The sequence below is a fragment of the Parasteatoda tepidariorum genome, chromosome 6 (assembly GCF_982258835.1).
Source record: "Parasteatoda tepidariorum strain Cologne lab strain chromosome 6, Ptep-v5.0, whole genome shotgun sequence".
In the NCBI taxonomy this organism is placed as follows: domain Eukaryota; kingdom Metazoa; phylum Arthropoda; class Arachnida; order Araneae; family Theridiidae; genus Parasteatoda; species Parasteatoda tepidariorum.
The window spans coordinates 61,417,459-61,435,342 of record NC_141760.1 but is presented as its reverse complement, the minus strand read 5'-3'; the positions used below and the strand labels follow the sequence as shown (position 1 = coordinate 61,435,342).

General features: G+C 27.4%; 1 protein-coding gene across 19 annotated transcripts in view; it reads left to right on the top strand.

Annotated features, from left to right (window-relative positions):
* The window catches only part of tgo (Aryl hydrocarbon receptor nuclear translocator homolog tgo), a 116,763-nt gene extending 99,767 nt beyond the window's left edge, over positions 1 to 16,996 (top strand). For all 19 annotated transcript variants that reach the window (XM_071178558.2, XM_071178555.2, XM_016068683.4 and 16 more), the window contains 6 exons: positions 2,746 to 2,852; positions 4,721 to 4,871; positions 8,286 to 8,488; positions 9,678 to 9,943; positions 11,542 to 11,647; positions 14,291 to 16,996. In XM_071178558.2, coding sequence (XP_071034659.1) covers positions 2,746 to 2,852; positions 4,721 to 4,871; positions 8,286 to 8,488; positions 9,678 to 9,943; positions 11,542 to 11,647; positions 14,291 to 14,490 — 1,033 coding nt within the window. In that variant the 3' untranslated portion in view covers positions 14,491 to 16,996. The remainder of the gene's footprint in view (positions 1 to 2,745; positions 2,853 to 4,720; positions 4,872 to 8,285; positions 8,489 to 9,677; positions 9,944 to 11,541; positions 11,648 to 14,290) is intronic.
* The last annotated feature ends 888 nt before the right edge of the window (positions 16,997 to 17,884 follow it).

The following is a 17,884-nucleotide window of genomic DNA, read 5'->3' as shown; positions in this document are numbered from 1 at the left end:
GTCTTGGTAAAGCCATAAAAAAAATTGTACACTCACTTCCAAAATCACCAATAGAGGTAAAAAAATTAATTCAGTCTTTATAAGAGAAGTATTTAACATCGAACTCAAAAGAAACTAAGTGAGAAAAGTAATGTTGATGAGCTGTTTAATTTGGTTAAAAAATTTTTACTGTCAAGATGATGTTAGTTACAAGCCCCCAAGTATGAAGGATTCAGTCATAATACAAACTCTGACAGAGTAACGAAGAGTGCAGATGCAATATATACTTATGGCCTTAAAAGAGGCTTTTCATAAAGAAGCAGATATTGATGTAAAGTGTGTCTTATCTCATTTTTGTTCTTATTCTCATTTTTGTTAAGTGTATTTCATTAATACCTCACAGCACATGCACCTATAAATACCATGTAATTGTGATGTTGTTCTAAAAGGCCAAACAAGATGTTGGCTACTGTAAAATGGCACATAATATGTAAAAGAATTTTATGATTTCATAAAGTCGAAGCAACAAATCGTTGAAGTTTTGTTTTTGTCCAGCTATTCTATTTAAGAGAGGGCAAAAGAGAATGACTTCAGCTGGACACTTGCTACATTAGCATTGCCAGGAACAAGAGACCTGCACTAGATGCTCATGTAGTTGAGAAGCGAATCATCAAAATCTGAATGCTTTCTAATTTTAACCAAAACCAAGTGTATGATTTGAAAAGCCACTGTTTTGAAGAGGAAATGGAAAACATGATTGAGGAGCATGCGGTCGGCTCTTTAATCATTGTCCCATACTGCGAAAAAAAAGAAGGCACATTTATATGCAGCGCAAATTACTTTGATAAACAAAGACGATTTAGATGTTAAAGTATTTAAAGAACATGGGACAAAAATTGATTTATGCATAAATTTCCTGAGAACGAAGATAAGATGTGACATTGGCAAGTTAGATATAAAACCTCTTCTGAGACAACCTAATTTTCAAATTGTTGAAATTTTAACTGATTCTTACGTAAATATTAATTCTGTTTGTCTGTTACATTCTGTTTATCATTTACATATTAATAAAACATTTTTTAAATGAAGACTTTCTTCCACTAAACTTTTTGTCATTCCGTCACGGTCATTCCGTCACAGCAAATAGATGTTAATAACTGCTAGCCAACCTGAGGTTAATTTTCCAAATTCACAATTTACATTGCTTACACATTATACTAAAAGTAAAAAATAGTTCAGGAAAATAATAGTTGCAAAATTCACAGAAACTACCAGTTCTAAGCGGCATGCCGAAAGCTTGGTTGCCAAAATGTCATTCCGTCACACAAGTAAAAAGTTCATAAAATTAAAAATAAAAAAAATACAAAATTCTTTTTTTTTTAGTTTATGAATCACATTATACCAATAATAATGACATGCATGAGAAAAAATCATGTTTATTTGAAATTAGATGCATAGAAACTTCAATTAATTGTCATCATGCAAGTCAAAATGTCATTCCGTCACATATGGAATTGCCCTGTAATAATGCATAAAATATTTTGAGAATTTGGTTGCAGATTCTAAGTCAATAGTTTATAAAAAAAAAAAGGTAGATATTTTATCAAATACTGTTAATAATTCTGTCAAATACTGTTAATAATAATAAATAATTATGTTAGAATTTGTCAATTTTGGATGAATTACTAATGTTTTTTTCAACAAACATTAACAAATAGGATGTAATATTACTTAAAATAGCTTTTAAAAAAAATGTCATAAAAACTTTTTTTTAGGCTTTATTTTTAATGTAAGATCTTATGTCTTTTTAAATAAATTCATTTTTTACGTTTTATTGATAATCTATGTATTAAAAGGGAATATATTAAAAAATTTATAAATCATGAAAACATTTCTATAATATTTTAGGTTTCTGCGTAATCATGGGAAAGTTCTGAGAACCAATTGTTTTATGCTACACCATATCTATTATGATGTTTAAGTTTCAACATTGAAGCTAATTTAAAATTAATTAATGAATAAAGAAAGGAAAGAAAATATTTGATAAATCACATTCATTCTTATTACCCCAAAGTTGCAAGATTTACAAGTATATTTTTAACTGTCTTAACTCATACATAACAAATATATACAACAACTATATATAACAACTATGTATAACAACTACCTATATTTAACAACTATATTTAACAACTATATAATTCTAATTTAGTGTTTTGATCCACTGTCCATTTTACACATAGAAAATCATGATTGTTTTTTTATTTTTTTATTATTCTCACAAATAAACATGCTTTTAAAAAACCTCACTCTGTTTTAAACCTACAAATGGTCGTGCACATACAAAATGCCTCTAAATTTATGTGTAGCAACATGACTCTATTTAGAATTTAGAGAAAAATGACCCTTTATGCTTCAGTTTTCTTATTTGTGGGAGAATCTTCAGCACACTTATATATAAACGAAAATCTTGAATATTTAGAAGCAGTAAAAATGAAAATGTCATTGAAACATATTAATGAACTCCTCTGCTTTTAAAATTTACTTTGAAGTTATCTTATTTTTTATAATTGATATCAAGCTATTTAAGATTTAGTTATTATTTTAATACTTGAAAAAAATATTTTTAGAGTTATAAATGGATTAAGATGTGATTTTTAAGGTGGATTAAGATCTTCTACTTTATTAATTAATTATTTTTTTAAGTGTAATTATAACAGATTTCTTAAATAAAATGTTTAAAACTGAATGATAATTTTTTTTTAGAGTTCAAGGTGTTTTGGGCTATCAACCAGAAGAACTTTTAGGCAAAACTTGTTTTGACTTTTTCCATCCAGAGGATCAAACTCACATGAAGGAAAGTTTTGAACAAGGTAAAAATGTGATAAATATAAATTACAAAATGCATGAAACAATTGGCTTTTCAATTTGATTTAGTGCATATAAACTTGTGTTGATTGAACCACTTACTGACAGAATGGAGTTATCAACATATCATAGGTTTTTTTATCTTGAAAATAAATTTTAACTGATAACTTAGGAAATCTTTTGGTTGAACCAATTACTGACATTATCATATTATCACCATATCATAGTTTTTTTTCATGAAAATAAATTTTTAACATTTATAGTGCATAAATACTTGTGTTTTGGTTGTACCATTTACTGACAATATTGGATTATCAACATATAGTTTTTTTGCCATGAAAATAAGTTGAAAAATTGATCAAAACATTGCATATATTTATCATGGAATTGGTCCAAGTTGCTAACATTAAAAATCAGGAGTATTTCTTTCCTTTCCGATGAACAAATAAAGTATCTTTGGAATGTAATTCTGCAGAAAAAAAAAGAAAGAAAAATTATTTGCTTTTGTATTTTTTTCTGCTATTTTATTGCTTCAACTCTTTCTTTACTCTGTTTTTTAAATTTAAAATCTATAAATATGAAGATGCAAAGTATAACAGTTTTGGTTATAACTATCATTTCAATTAATGTTATTATATTTTAAATTTATTGTTGTGTTTTTGTCGGAGAAAATAGTAACTTCGTTAAGTCATGAAAAATTCTTGGAATTAGTTATGAAAAGTCATGAATTTGAAAACCTAAAATATAACAGACACCCTGAATATATTAAAAATATTATCTTTTTTAATCTATAATAATCTATTTTATATCAACCAAATTGAAAAAATGAAAGAAAGAACATGATTTCTAGAGTGAACTACGTTTTAAACTTTTGCGATTTCAGATATGCATTATATATTATTGATTTTGAAAAATTTGTGATAAGTGTTGATAATAATTCTTAATTAAAAAAAAATTCATTTTACAAGTGCTTTTATTCCGTCAATTAAATCAAATTGAATTTGAACTGACCAAATTGAATTATCAAATTAAAATTCTTGCTGAATTTAATCATAAGCAAATCCTCTTATTCTCAAATAAGAATAGAAAAGTCCCCTCCGATGCACGACAAAGAAGACAGCATGTGAATATAATTCTGTGGAAAAAAATCTTTCAAAAATTTCTCCAGAAAAGAAAACCAAATTTTTTTACATTATTTTTCTTTTCAAATGAAAATAGAAAGGAATCTCTTCCCCTCTGATGTGCAAGATAGACATGTTTTGAATATAATTCTGCAGAAAAGAAAACCAGCATTTTTTACCTCATTATTCTTTATTTATCTATTTTAGAGGGAGAATAAAAAAATCATAAGCATTTCTTTCCTCTATGATGTGGGAGAAAGGCATCTTTTGAATTTAATATCTGGATAAAAGAAAACATGTTTCGAACATTTCTGCAAAAAGTAAAATTTTTTACTTCCAAAAAGAAAAATCTTTCTGCAAGAACTTGGCAACATTTTGCCACAATATCGCCACGCTTCTGCCAAGGGGATTGCATTATATTATGTTATTTAGTTTTATGTTTTGAAAATGAGTATTTTGCGTACGTAATGCATGATTTGTGTTAGTTGCAGAAGTTACTCTGAGCTTTGGATAGTCCCAACTTGTTTTATGTCATGAACTTAATGCTCAGATAGAAAACTAATAAACTTAAATCAGTTAGTTTAAGCTATTTTCAATTTCAAATTTTGAGACTTCAATTCCAAAATCAATTTACTCTTTTTACTTTTAAATTGCGAAATTATTACTCTTCATGAAATTATTTATTCTCAATCATATACTTTGAAAAATGAATTTAACTTTCAATTAAACACCCATGTTTTATTTTCTTGTAGTTCTTAAATTAAAAGGTCAAGTGATGTCTGTCATGTACCGGTTCAGAGCAAAAAATAGAGATTGGACGTGGCTGCGAACTAGCAGTTTTGTTTTTCTCAATCCCTACACAAATGATATGGAGTATGTTGTCTGTAAGAATTCTTGTGCTAAGTAAGTTCATTTCAGTATCATTTATTTAATGTTGGAAACTACTTCACATATAAATATTTTTTTTTGTCTGTAAAGTTTTCTTTTCAAACTGATTTTCATTAAATTTTTATCACACATATATATATATTTCAAAGTTTACCTATAACTAACATTATTCAATCCATTTTTCATTGTCAATATAGTTATAATTTTTTATTTCTGTTATCTTCAGTTATGTTGTTCTGTTTTTGTTTTAAAGTTTGATGTATTATATATCTTATTTATAGATCCTGAGTGGGGTAGATTTTATATTTTTCTTGAATTAGTGCAATTCAAGGGTGGTAAGAAAAACTATCCCACTTATTTTTGACAATTATAAAATTTTATTAGATTTTAATCAATCACTTTTCATTTTGAAAAATGTATAGATAAAGGAAATCGCTTTGTTGGGTCATAAACATATGATAACCACAGTTCTCTTGATTTGAGCCATAGTGGTTGAGGGAATAGAACGTGAGTCTCCCAAAGAGGTGAACTAGTTTCAAATCCTAGGCGATGGTTGGTAGACACGAATTTTCCTTCCACCACAGTGCTGATGTAAAATATCCTCAATGGTAGATAGATCATGGGTTATAGACCCCTTTGCCACCAGGTTAATAGTGGGAGGTTTTTACAATTTTCCTTTCTGTGTAACTCAAATGCGGGTTAATTCCATCAAAGTCCTCTATGAAGGCAAAATTTCTCTCACTATCTGATCCTGGAGTTCCCTTGTCTTCTGGATTAGGTTCAAAATTACAAGGCTATAGAGTTGAACATAGGTGATCCTAAACGCAAAATTCAACGGTTATAAAATGAAAAAAATATTCCCTTGGCTTGTCTTAGCTAAATTTTCCCTCTACTAAATGTTATTTTAGTTTTTTAAACTTAAAATCTTTTTCCATTAAGAATGAGTTATTTATATCATTAGAAGTTTCTTTAAAGGAGGAGGATCTCGTTTGTGACCCACTTTGTTCTCTTAACTCTGCTCGCCATGCGAGTTTGATTTTACTTATTAACTCTGTTACTTTAAACAAGCCATGCTTTCATCTTTTATTTCTGTTTTGAAGGTATAATCTGGAATTTCCTTTTTCTAACAAGTGTGGGGTTTTGGCTTAATTGTTGCTTCTTGCAAAAAACCAAATGTTTCTTATACATTTCTGAAAGTCCTTATTGTTTTATTTAAAAGGGAATAGATAAATAATTTTATTCACGTGTGTTTTTTATATTTTATGCTAAAGCATAAGATATTTGTGACAAATTTTATAAGAATGGCTCATTTTTGAATTTGTTTTCTACGAATCTTCTATAAGTATAATTTTTACAATATTTACAGTAACAATGTTTTGTCACAAATTAAAAGATATAAAAAGAAAAAAACAGAATGTTGAGTTTTTTTTTCAAATGGTTTTGTTGCAAGTTTTTATGTCTAATTCTTGGCAACATAACAAGGAAAGGAATATGCTCTGGATTTTTATTTCTTTTTCTTCTTCAATGGCACAACAATCTGGTGTAGATCATAGTCTTCTTAAGAACTGATTTCCACTTTCCTGTCTGATGCTCTTGATTTCTAATACTTAATTTTAAGATTTTGTTCAAGGCAATCCATATGTTGTAGTTTTGGTCTTCTAGCTTGTACACCATATTAGTTTGGCCATAAAACCCTTATGACGAGGTGTTCTACAGATAAAATCTTTATATTTACTGAATTGATATGTTCTCAATTTTCTTTATTGCAAAATTAATTTTTTAATTTGTTGTAACTTTTTATTTTTATAGTAACATTTCAATGTTCTTTTTAAAATCTAAATTGGCTAAAGTTATTGTCATGACCATTAGAGTGTCTTAAAATTATGCGTCAAATGTCCTGTTTGTAAATGTTCCCAACTCTTTGATACTTGAGCAGTAAAAATTATTCCATGTACTATTATTTTTCTCTAGTTAAATGTCTGAAGTTAGTCTTAGCTTAATATTTCTGCTTTATTTTACATTGGTACAAATTTAATTTGTCCCAACAAAAAATGTTTTTTCTTCTTTAGATGCATAATATTTAATGAAGCTACTTAAAAAGGAAAAACATGTCAAACCATTACTAGCTTGTTAGCTAGGTAGAAAGGAGTGACAGTTATTTCATTCTTAGTGGAATATTTTTTACGAATGAGAATTTTTCTTAATTTAAAACTTTTATAATATTAGTTCAATTGCTGAAATTTTAAATTACTAGGAGTTTAATGCCCTCTGCTTAAAATTGCCTGACAACTCGAGAAAAAACTTTTACAATATTCGCTAATAGAATAATCATTGTAATCATACTAATAATTATCATAATCATACTAACTGTCTTGTTGAAGCATTTACTAATATTCTTATTTAAGCATTGCTTTAATATGCAGACAAAACCTTCCTTGGATTTTGATGTTACTCATTCAGAAAACTTAAACAGTATCCTAAGTAGTTGTCAGTAATACACATAATCTTAGTTTGAATATTTCCCTATTATATATACATAATTTACCTAGTAAAATACTTAATTTATGTAGTAAAAGGAATGTTTCTATACAAAAATTAAATAAGATCAATAAAAATTATCTTGATAACAAATAATATGCTGATGCTTGTTGTGTGCATTTTGCATCACTTACATATTATGTAAGAAATTAATATTTAAGACAATCTGTAATGAAGTTCCTTTATGTTTCATTGTCAAATTGATAAATAAAAATTTGCTATTTCATATTGAGGATTGGTACATGCTGCTTTTCTTCACTCTTTTCTTTTTTGAAAATATCGCAGACTAAATTATTTGCAGGTACTTTCCTATTTCAAAATGTTATGGACAATAATCTTTATTTACCTTTGTTAAATTATTTTTTAAACTAAAATATTGAATTTCAAAATGTAATATTCATTTATTGATTTGACATATGCATTGACTTAACCTGTTTCAAAATAAATTTCGTACATGTTTAGAAACATGTTACATTTCTTTCTTTAACTATACATATTTCAATCAATTGTATTTTGATTGTTGTTTGAATTAAAAAAGAAGATTGTAATTTTATCTACATTAAATCTCGAAAAATTTATCAATATATTCTCATTTTTATCTTTAAACTTGAGGAAAACTGGGTTATATATTTTCTCACAACCTGATCTTTGGATTTTATTCTTTGAGTATTTTTAGTTTAACCTATTGCTTTAATTTCCTGAGTTCTATAAATTTTAGATTTTTAGTGTAATTATTTCATTGCTATTACCACTAGTAAAGATACAAATTCATCATTTTTTTCTGGGGTACAAAAGTATGAGAAGGCCAAATATCTTTTTTGTTTTTAATTGTTTTATTATTTAAATAACAGGTCATGAATTGTGTGTAAATAATATTTCATTTAATTTTAGAACACTTCACCACCAACAAGAAGTATCTGTCTCAGGTACTGATCCGGGTCCTGTTAGTTCCTCAGGGGAAAATGCTATGAATCAATACAGTCACATGGGTCCTGGAAATTTACTATCTTCTCAAACAAAGCCAGAAGGGCTTGATTACAGTTTACCTAGGTCAGAAGTCTATCCTTCTGTAGTACCTCGAGCTCACCATCCAGGTAAACATGTACTTCCATGTTTATAGTAGAGTTATTTAAACATAATTAATGAAAATATGTTTCTTGCTCTTTGTGTATTTATACAACTTTTCTAAAATTTGCCTTATATAAAGGCCTTTTTACACATTCCAAGTTCTTGAATCCGAGAAATTGGAGGGATTTCTCTGTCCAAAAAATTGGATGATTCTTCGACACTATCCAAGATCTTAAATGTCACTGATTCGCCGAAAGAAAAACTTGCGCATGCGCATTGTTCATATTCAACATTATAAAATAAGACTTACATAAGTTTAAAATTACTAAATAAATTCAAATAAAATCATAATAACACAAATAAACAACAACAGATCAATTTATTTGGACTAAAATATATGAAAACATACAAGAAAATTACATAATTTACTGCCTGCTTGTTGACGTCACAAAACCTAAGACGCTGATTGGTTAAGGGAGAAAAAACTTGGATGGAAAGTAGAACATGCTCTACTAACGTCCAAGAAGTTGGACCAAGTTCTTGGATGATTGTTTACATGATCCAAGCTCTAAGCAAAGCAAGTTTCCATCAACATCAATAAATTTCTGTCCAAGAAATTGGACCATGTAAACAGGCCTTAAAATGTTGTAGATGAAAAATAGGCTTGTTTTTTTTATTTTCTAATCTTGTGATTGAAAATCTTATTTTCTATGTCTTACATAATCTTATGTCTACTACCCTAATGTTTAAAATAATTTAGTTTTTTTCCAATAACTTAAAAAAATCACTATAAGATTAAAAAAATCACTATATTTTAAATATGTTACGTTTAAGAAAAATTTGGTATTAGGTAGGAATTTGAATTTGATTGCCAAGATTAAGGTTTTAATTTAACTTTAATATATTTCAGTGATTCAGTCTTATTTTATATTTGTACAGGCGATTAGTACCATGTAAAATCCTTTATTGTTGCTTATTATAATAATTTATTTATACTTTCTAGAACAGAATTATGCTCAGAAAACGTCAGCACATTACCGATATAATACTGGAAATTTTGTCAAAATGTTATATTGCACAAATCTAAAATAATCTTTAGATAGTGTATATTAAGATGATCTTATATTCTTCTATATTTTTGTAGCTAATATTTAAACCAATTATTAAATGACAAAATGAAGAGAGTTTATTTCACTTGGTGTCCATAATTTTTAGGAACTCAAGGTATTCAGGAAAGACGTCCAGGTTCAGGTCAATCTGTTTATTCAAATTATGAAAATAGTGGGCAGCAACATTCTGGTCTGAGTTATCCGACCACAAGTGTTGGAAGTGGTGCTGGAAGTTTGGGAAGTTCACTTGCACAAACACCTCCATCTGCAGTTCCCAGCGGCGGTGGAGTCTTGACTCGCATATCGAAACCTGCTACAACTTCATCCTCCTCATCCCCACAAGCTGTATGGGTTCAGAGGCATCTCGCACAAGTAAATTGCTCTATGTGTTTATTTTAATGAATTTTAATTCATTAAACGGGAAAAAAACCATTTAACCCTTATTATTAATTTAAATTTAAGCCCTTCAGAGCTGCTACAAGTTGAAAATAGTGCTTCCCCAAGCCCGCAGACTCAAAGTTTATGCATGCTAAACAGTTTGTATGCATACTAATGTGAGAGTATCAAATTGAGATCACGTCCATATGGTCTTAAGCCATTAGAATCAGAGAGACTCATTTTATATGTGATACCATGAGTTATGAAGGGAGTACCGTAAAATCATATGTATGTGTTTGTGGTTCTGAAGGGGTTAAAATGACACTATAGGAAAAATGCAAGGTGCGTACTGACTCCTTATATTCCTTAGAAACTCCTTGGAAATAAAGTCTCCAAGGAGTACTTGGAACTACTTAGATCTTTAAATTAGTCCTTAGAAACTTCTTAGATTATTGTGTTGCATAGATGAACTTACTAAGTATGCTGATGAATTTGCTGTCCAAATAGGGAAACTAAATGATATGACTTAGCTGTCAAAATCTAATACTTTAAGAAAAACTTTAAAAGAAAAAAAATTTAATTGCAAGAGTTAGAAGAAAAAAATAACATAAATAATTTTAATTTTACATGTTACAAGCAAACTTAGTTAATAATTTATTGTTTTTTGAATATAAGATTGGTGGGTTTTTATGTTAATCTTTAACTTCAACTAGATTTATTAAAATATTTGAAACTGGAAAATGTATTTATTTGTAAAAGTGATAACTTTATTTTTCTTGATGAAGTTTGACAAAGTCGAAATTTATTTCAAAAAGGCTAGAAAAAAATATGCAAACTATACATTTTTGTGAGTTCCTTATAATAACAGCTTTTTAATTGAAAAAAAAAACTGTCTAGTTATCAAAAATTAAAAATTTTTGTGTAAAAGATAATTCCTTAAAATTTTGGACTCTTGGATTTCTTCTGATCTCTGTATGAACTCTGAAAAGGCCACATCTTACATGTTAAGATTAAGCATTTGTGTTCTTAGGTATGGTACAAAATTAAAATATCAAAAAAAATGTTCAGAAATTTATTATTTTTTTAATGTATTCGTGTTAGTTTCTAATGTTATTTAAGTTTTACTGTTATAATACTACTTTTTACTCTACAGTGCTATTTTTTGCACCTTTTTGTGTTTTAAAGACCAGGTTTATGTAATTTATACTTATAAACATGCACATTTTATGTCTTTAAACAAAGGCTCTTGTAATAAGTTGAAGTGTTATTTAAAAATTCATTTTAATTTTTCTTGTTTCTTATATCCTTAAAGAATCTTTAATACTGTTCTGTCATTTAGCTTTTAGTAGGTGTTGCAAACAGTTTTATTAGATGTAAAGTAGTCACCTTACTTCTATAAGTTGCATTTGTAATGTTTTATGTTCATAAGCTATAATAGATTGAAGCAGTTTTATTGCTTACAAAGGTTGACAAGGTGCACTGAATGTTGGTAAAAATTATTATTACCAATGTTCAGTGCTTTAAAATGTTTAATATTATTACGAATATAATTTGTAATGTAAAATTAATTTGCTTATTCTACATTAAAACAGGCAAATTCAGAAGCATTTGGTCAGAATTATAATCAAATGAATTCTCCAGCACGAAGTCCATCTGGTCCAACGTATACACAGTTGGGATCTACACCAGGTCCAAGAGGTAATATTTTTGAAAATTTATTAAACATTTTTACATTTTAAATTTATTAATAAATGTAATTCAATGTAATGCACTGTAGATTATTAAATGTATTATTAATGTTTTTATTCAAATTTATTTAAAACTTTCTTAACATGAATATTTCATATTTTAAACTAAATGCTGAGAATTTTTCTGCTGAAAATATTAATAAAACTCCCAACCTAGTTTAAACAATTCTGAAATATCTATTTTATCTATGCACCTCTTCTTAAGCATTCTGTACAGCAGTGTAACAGTTTTTATTTATTTGAATAGTAGCAGATAAAATGATATTGAGACTACAGTTTATTTATTTACAAAGCAAAAACAACTTAGAACTCAAATTTATTTAATAACTTAGAAATTTAGGAACTGATTTTTGGATAATAAGGTAAAACAATCAAATTGTTTAAGTTTTAAATAGAGATTTAGATAGATTATAAGAATAATTGTCTATCTATGGAAGTAATAATATTAGAAGGAAAACTGGAGCCTACACCAATAGCTTTAAGGTAAAGAAGCTCTTCTACGAGGGGATAGTTATTTCAGCAAATTTTAGAGGCATCGTAAACGAGTGTGCGCAAAGCAGCTATCTTTTGATTGGAGAGAAGGGGGGAAAGTTATGAGGGGGAGTGTAACTGCAATTGTTCTCCGAGAAATTGTGAGAAATTTCTCACAACTTTGAGTAATAAGAACTTCTAAAGAAAGGTAAACACTTATGTAAACTTTCTGTTTAAACATGAATTCTATTCAAGGATCATAGAATTCATAATATGAAGAACATATTAAATGTCTGCTTTGCCAATCACTGTGAATAAACTAAATTTCCCCTACCTTAAAGACCTTACTGCTGATATTACTTGTTGGGATATTTATCAAATTTTATGTCAATGTTGTCTTGTTTATATTGGACTAATTAAACTTACCCTTAAACTTAAAAAACATGAAAGATGTGTAAAAAAACAGGGTTTTCAGACAGGGAAAAAAAGAGATTTTCCATAGTTCTTCATAGTTGGAATTCTAACCACAGATTTGACGTTTTTTCTGCTAAAATCATTCATCACTGCTCTTCATCTACAGAACTTGATTTTTGGGAGTCATTCCATGTTATGAAAATTTTTTATAATTTAGTTAATGATATTTTTAGTATCCTTCTATATCCGAATATTTAGAAGTCTATTCTAATTTTATCTGTTGCAGTCTGGGGTTCTGCTGAAGCCCCTTACACCTTTTTCTTATCACCTTTTTTTTAATTTTGTTCAAACTTGTTCCTCTATCCTTATAGGTTAAACTACTTTGCATGTATTTGTCTCTATATTTCTCTATCATGATTTGGTGTTCAGACACTAAGGAAGGTTCTTGTTTCTTAAACCAAATTTATAGCATGTCCTTTTATGTACTTTCATTTGTGCTTCATTCCATAGCACAAAGTATACCATTTTATTTTTTTGAAGTTTGTATTATGTACCAGTTTTACTTAACCCTTAATTGTTGTTACTCTACTTAGCCATGTCTGTAAAAATATTTTGCCTAGCACAGTTTGTACACTGAATAGCATGCATTACAGAAAAACTGTTTTTTGTGTTAAGGAGAAGGTTTTACTGCAAACTTAGATAACAGTTAAGATGTTTATATGTTAAACCAATATAAATATTCTTTCTACAAAACAAAAGAAGTTAAAACGATTCTATGTCATACTTAATTTAATATTGTAAATATACATTTTTAAGATAAAATTACCACTCTTGAAATTTTGTTCAATCTTTATAATTTAATGGAATTTTGTTTCTTATAGTTAGAGATATTTGCGAATATGTTCAAAAATAAATAAAGGGAAGTCAAAAGATTTCAGATAGATTTTGCAGTTTTGCAAGGATTTGAAATTGATCGATTTTGTATCCTTCTAGTTCCGATGTCTTGATGATTATGGACATTTTAAATCTAATTTTTTATTTGTTCCAATTTCCAGTTTGTTTTTTAAATATTCAAATTCATTTCTAATTATTCAACCGAAATGTCAGTAAAATGTATAGTATTTTTTAAAAAAAAAGAATATTTATGGATTACATTTTACTGAAAAAAATAAGCATTTATAAAAAAATGTACTAGTGTTCCCTATCAAATCTTTTAGTTCCAAGAAAGCAATGAAATTTAACAATAAAGAAATTTTTTTGCTGATAATCAGAGATGATCAATGTTTATTAGAGATATCAATGTTTATCAGAAAAGGACAGATTATCTGTCCTTTTTTGTTCTAATTTCAATGAAAACCATAATTTAGCACCAAAACAAATTCAGAACTGGATTAGATGCTGGTTTAACTGTCTGTAACACCTAATTTTGAAACTAATGTTGTTAAAGCTATGAAAAATTTTATTTCATTCCTCACATTAAATGTTTGCGAAATAATTAGTGTTTTTTCGGTTAATATCTTTACAATCGCTAATGAACATTATTTACTCTGTCTGGGTTCCACTGAAAAAAGGGCAATCATTTAGGATTCTTTAGTTTGAAAAAATTAGGAACTACTGCTTGTGCTTTTCTCATTATCTATATTAATGGTTAATGCAATTTCTGAATATAGTCTTTCTTTTAATGTTCTCTTAATATTTGTATTAACAGGAATCTGGGGACATTGGCAAAGCCAAGGCACACCCGAAGGACCCTCTTCATCGACATCTTCCGGAAGCCACCCTCAGGCTCACGGTGCTCCTGGAAGTGGACCACAGCAACAAGAGCTATCTGACATGTTACAAATGCTCGACCAGAGTGGAGCATCATCCTTCGAAGAGTTATCAATGTTTAATACATTTCCAGAATAATCTGCAAGGATCTCCTTTTCTTGCAAGTGTACAAAATGTAGAGTGCATTCCCAGCACTTGATCATTTGCCATAATTTTTAATTGAACTATTTCATGTGTCATGACTTTTATATTTCATACATTTCCAGATGTATAGCATTTATCTGAACTTTCATTTTGTAGAGTGATTATACATTTCCACATTTTGTGAAAAGTCTCACAACTATGGACCAGTGAAACAAAGAACTGTACTTACTGTCATAAGTGTATGCAAAAGAGAAAAAAAATCTCAAACTGAAATCAATATATGTTGAGGCAGATCTGAATCAAAATCAAAAATAAGTTTTATTTTTGCCATAATATTCTTTTATTTATATTTTTTTGTTAATTTTGTGCATTTAAATTATATGATGTGGTATCTTGAGGAAACTAACATTCCATTAGATGGGAACCTATTTTGCCCGGTATAATTTTGCCCTATGAATGCCTCTTTTTGGGGATGCAAGTTCTCAATTTATTAATTATAAATAAATTTAATGAATGTTTATTCAGAGCTGCCAACTCAACCAGATTTTCCTCTAGGCTGCTAGATTTTGCCAGTTATCTAAAATTAATATATATATATATATATATATATATATATATATATATTTTCCTTTTGAAAAAATTCTCTTAAGATTATAAAATTTAAAAAAGGAAAATCCTATTACAATAGATATTTTACTCAGTACCCTCTAAAATGAGTGAAATATCTAATTAACAGTTGAAATTATGATTAAAAAATAACATTTTATATTAACTTATTTACTGTCAATCATGAATCCAAAAATATTGCAATCAATTTAAATTTATAGCCATTTGTATAACATTGCTTTAAATTTTATTGCCCATGTAAACTCCTTGTTTTTAAAATATTTCTGATATTAACCCAAAAGTTGATATGAAATTTACATAATTTTTAATCTGTTTTTTCCCCTGTTCATGTTGGCAGCTTTAATATTATTTTTTAATTAAAATTTTGAATCTGTTCTATTTTTTGTGTTAGAAAGGTTCTTCATAAACCTGTGATTTTTTTTAAAAAAATTATTTGAATTCTTATATGAAAGAAAATGTAAAATTGAACTTAACCCATAAACTGACAAAACAAAACTGTGTTATACTTTTCTTGTGAAGCATTGTTTATTTTCCCCCTTTCATATTTTTTGGTGAAATCGACAGCTCTGCTCTGAAGTTCCCTTTCATCCAAAACAGAATGAAGGAGAGAATACTGCATTATCTTGATGCTGTCCATAATTTTCATTCTATCTTTGTTCTTATAAACATGCTTATTTTTCTCTGTCAAATTTTATAATTATCAACAATTTGATGTGTGTTATTAATCATAAATGAATTGCAAAATGTATAATTTTACTTGTTTTAATCTTGTGTTGCGAATGCAATAGAAATAAAGAGCTCTAATGTTTGTCAGTATGAATCCAATTTATGAATTATTTTTATTTGTTAGAATACTTGTTATAATATTCTTATTTTTTTAAAAATATTTCAGAACTTGCTAAAAGCTGTGAAAAATTGAAATTTCATGAATATTGTATGTAGTATGCAATTATTGCTCTGTGAATTAAAAAAAAAAACTGTAGTAATGATACTGATTATTCTATTCTCAATCTGTACTACCATCAGAAAGTGTGTTTTTTTTTTCTTTCTCAAATTTTACGATAATTGAAGTTTACAATGTATTATATTTAAATGAAAGGATTTTTTTTCCTTATTGACAATTGACTCCTTATAATTTGTTGAGTAAAAGTTACCTTTTCTGTAATAGAAAAAAATACTTTTCCAATAAAATGAAAAAAAGAATGCAGTCATGTCGACAAATGTTTTTAAATTGGAAACGCCGAGTTAATCAGAATGTTATTTATGAGCTACCAATGTTTAATAATTGTTTATTTTTCACATTGAACTATTAGTTTCTTTATATTTTAATTTTAAGTAATGTTTTATTATATGTTTAAAATCTTTTTTATATACATTAAATACTTCATTAAAAATTGTTCAATTCATTTGAGCAAAAATTCTGCACTTCACCTACAAATTCTTTTATTTTTAAATCTGGAAAATTGAAAAATATATATATTCATTTGTTTTATTAACGTTTTCTTTTGTATTTAAAAAATTATAGGCGTATAACTTAGATAAAAAAAAAATTTAAAAAATTATTTTTTTGTTAACTAAACTGGTGAATTGTATCATAAAATCTATGTTCTAGCTATTATGTTGGTTTCTAAAAACATTAAAATTTTCCATTAATATAGTTTTGTTGTTGGGAAAATTAAATTCTAAATTATCTTATTAATGATATTTATTGATAATAATTTTAAATTATTTGTGAATATCTTTTTAACAAATTATTATAAATTTGTTAGTAAAAATGTATTTATTTGTATAATTTTTTTAAGGATAACTTCTTATCAATGCCTGTACAAGAGTTGCTGATTTCAATGCAATAAAACTGTACACATTTTGTAAATTTGTTGTTCCATCAATTATCTTTTTTTTTCTTTTAACAATAACACCAGTCAAACAATAACTGAAGAGCTCCGCAGATGAAGGTTTTTAAGTGGCTTTTTAGTAATTTTGTGAAAATAGGCTTCATAATTGACAATCGAGAATGAAGATTATATGTTCTCTTTATCAAAAATAAACTTTTGATGTTGGTTATTCAATTTATCAGTTTTTAAGGAAATTCCAGTGAATTATTGAGATACCAAAATAAGCTTGTTATTAAGAAATGTATTAGATTCACAAATATTATTACAGTAATCTGCCTTGTCTTCATATAAATTAATTCTAAATTTTTGGAATTCAGCAATATTCTCTTGGGGGAAATTTTTTTACTATGCTTGGTTATAAAGTCATAGCCAAAAAAAAAGAATCAAACATATTATGATAGAAGTTATATGAATAAAAAGGTGTTTTAAAATGCTGTTTACCAATTTTAAACTATATTTCTAAGCAAAACATAACTGCAAAATCAGGATTTACTGTTTGAATGACATTACTTGACAATAATTGGATTTTATTAGTTTAACTATTGAATACATTAGAAAAACATTTGATCCTGAATCAAGCAAAATTTTAAAAGTTTTTGTACAAAAATTGATGTTTATGATAGGAAGTTAAAGGAAACTTTTGTGCGAAATCAATATTAATATAAATTATCTCGAGAAGTTTATCATTGTTAAAGCTATCAAGAAATTCATGAACTTCAAAAAAAATTTCAGAATATAATCTCCAACTTATGTAATTCTGAAAAAAAAAAACAGTGTTTGGTGAGCTTTTCTGTGAGTGTGAGGAAATTAGGTCACCTTCCTGATTCCTCAAACTTGCTTAAAATCATCTTGATGCATTTGTTTAG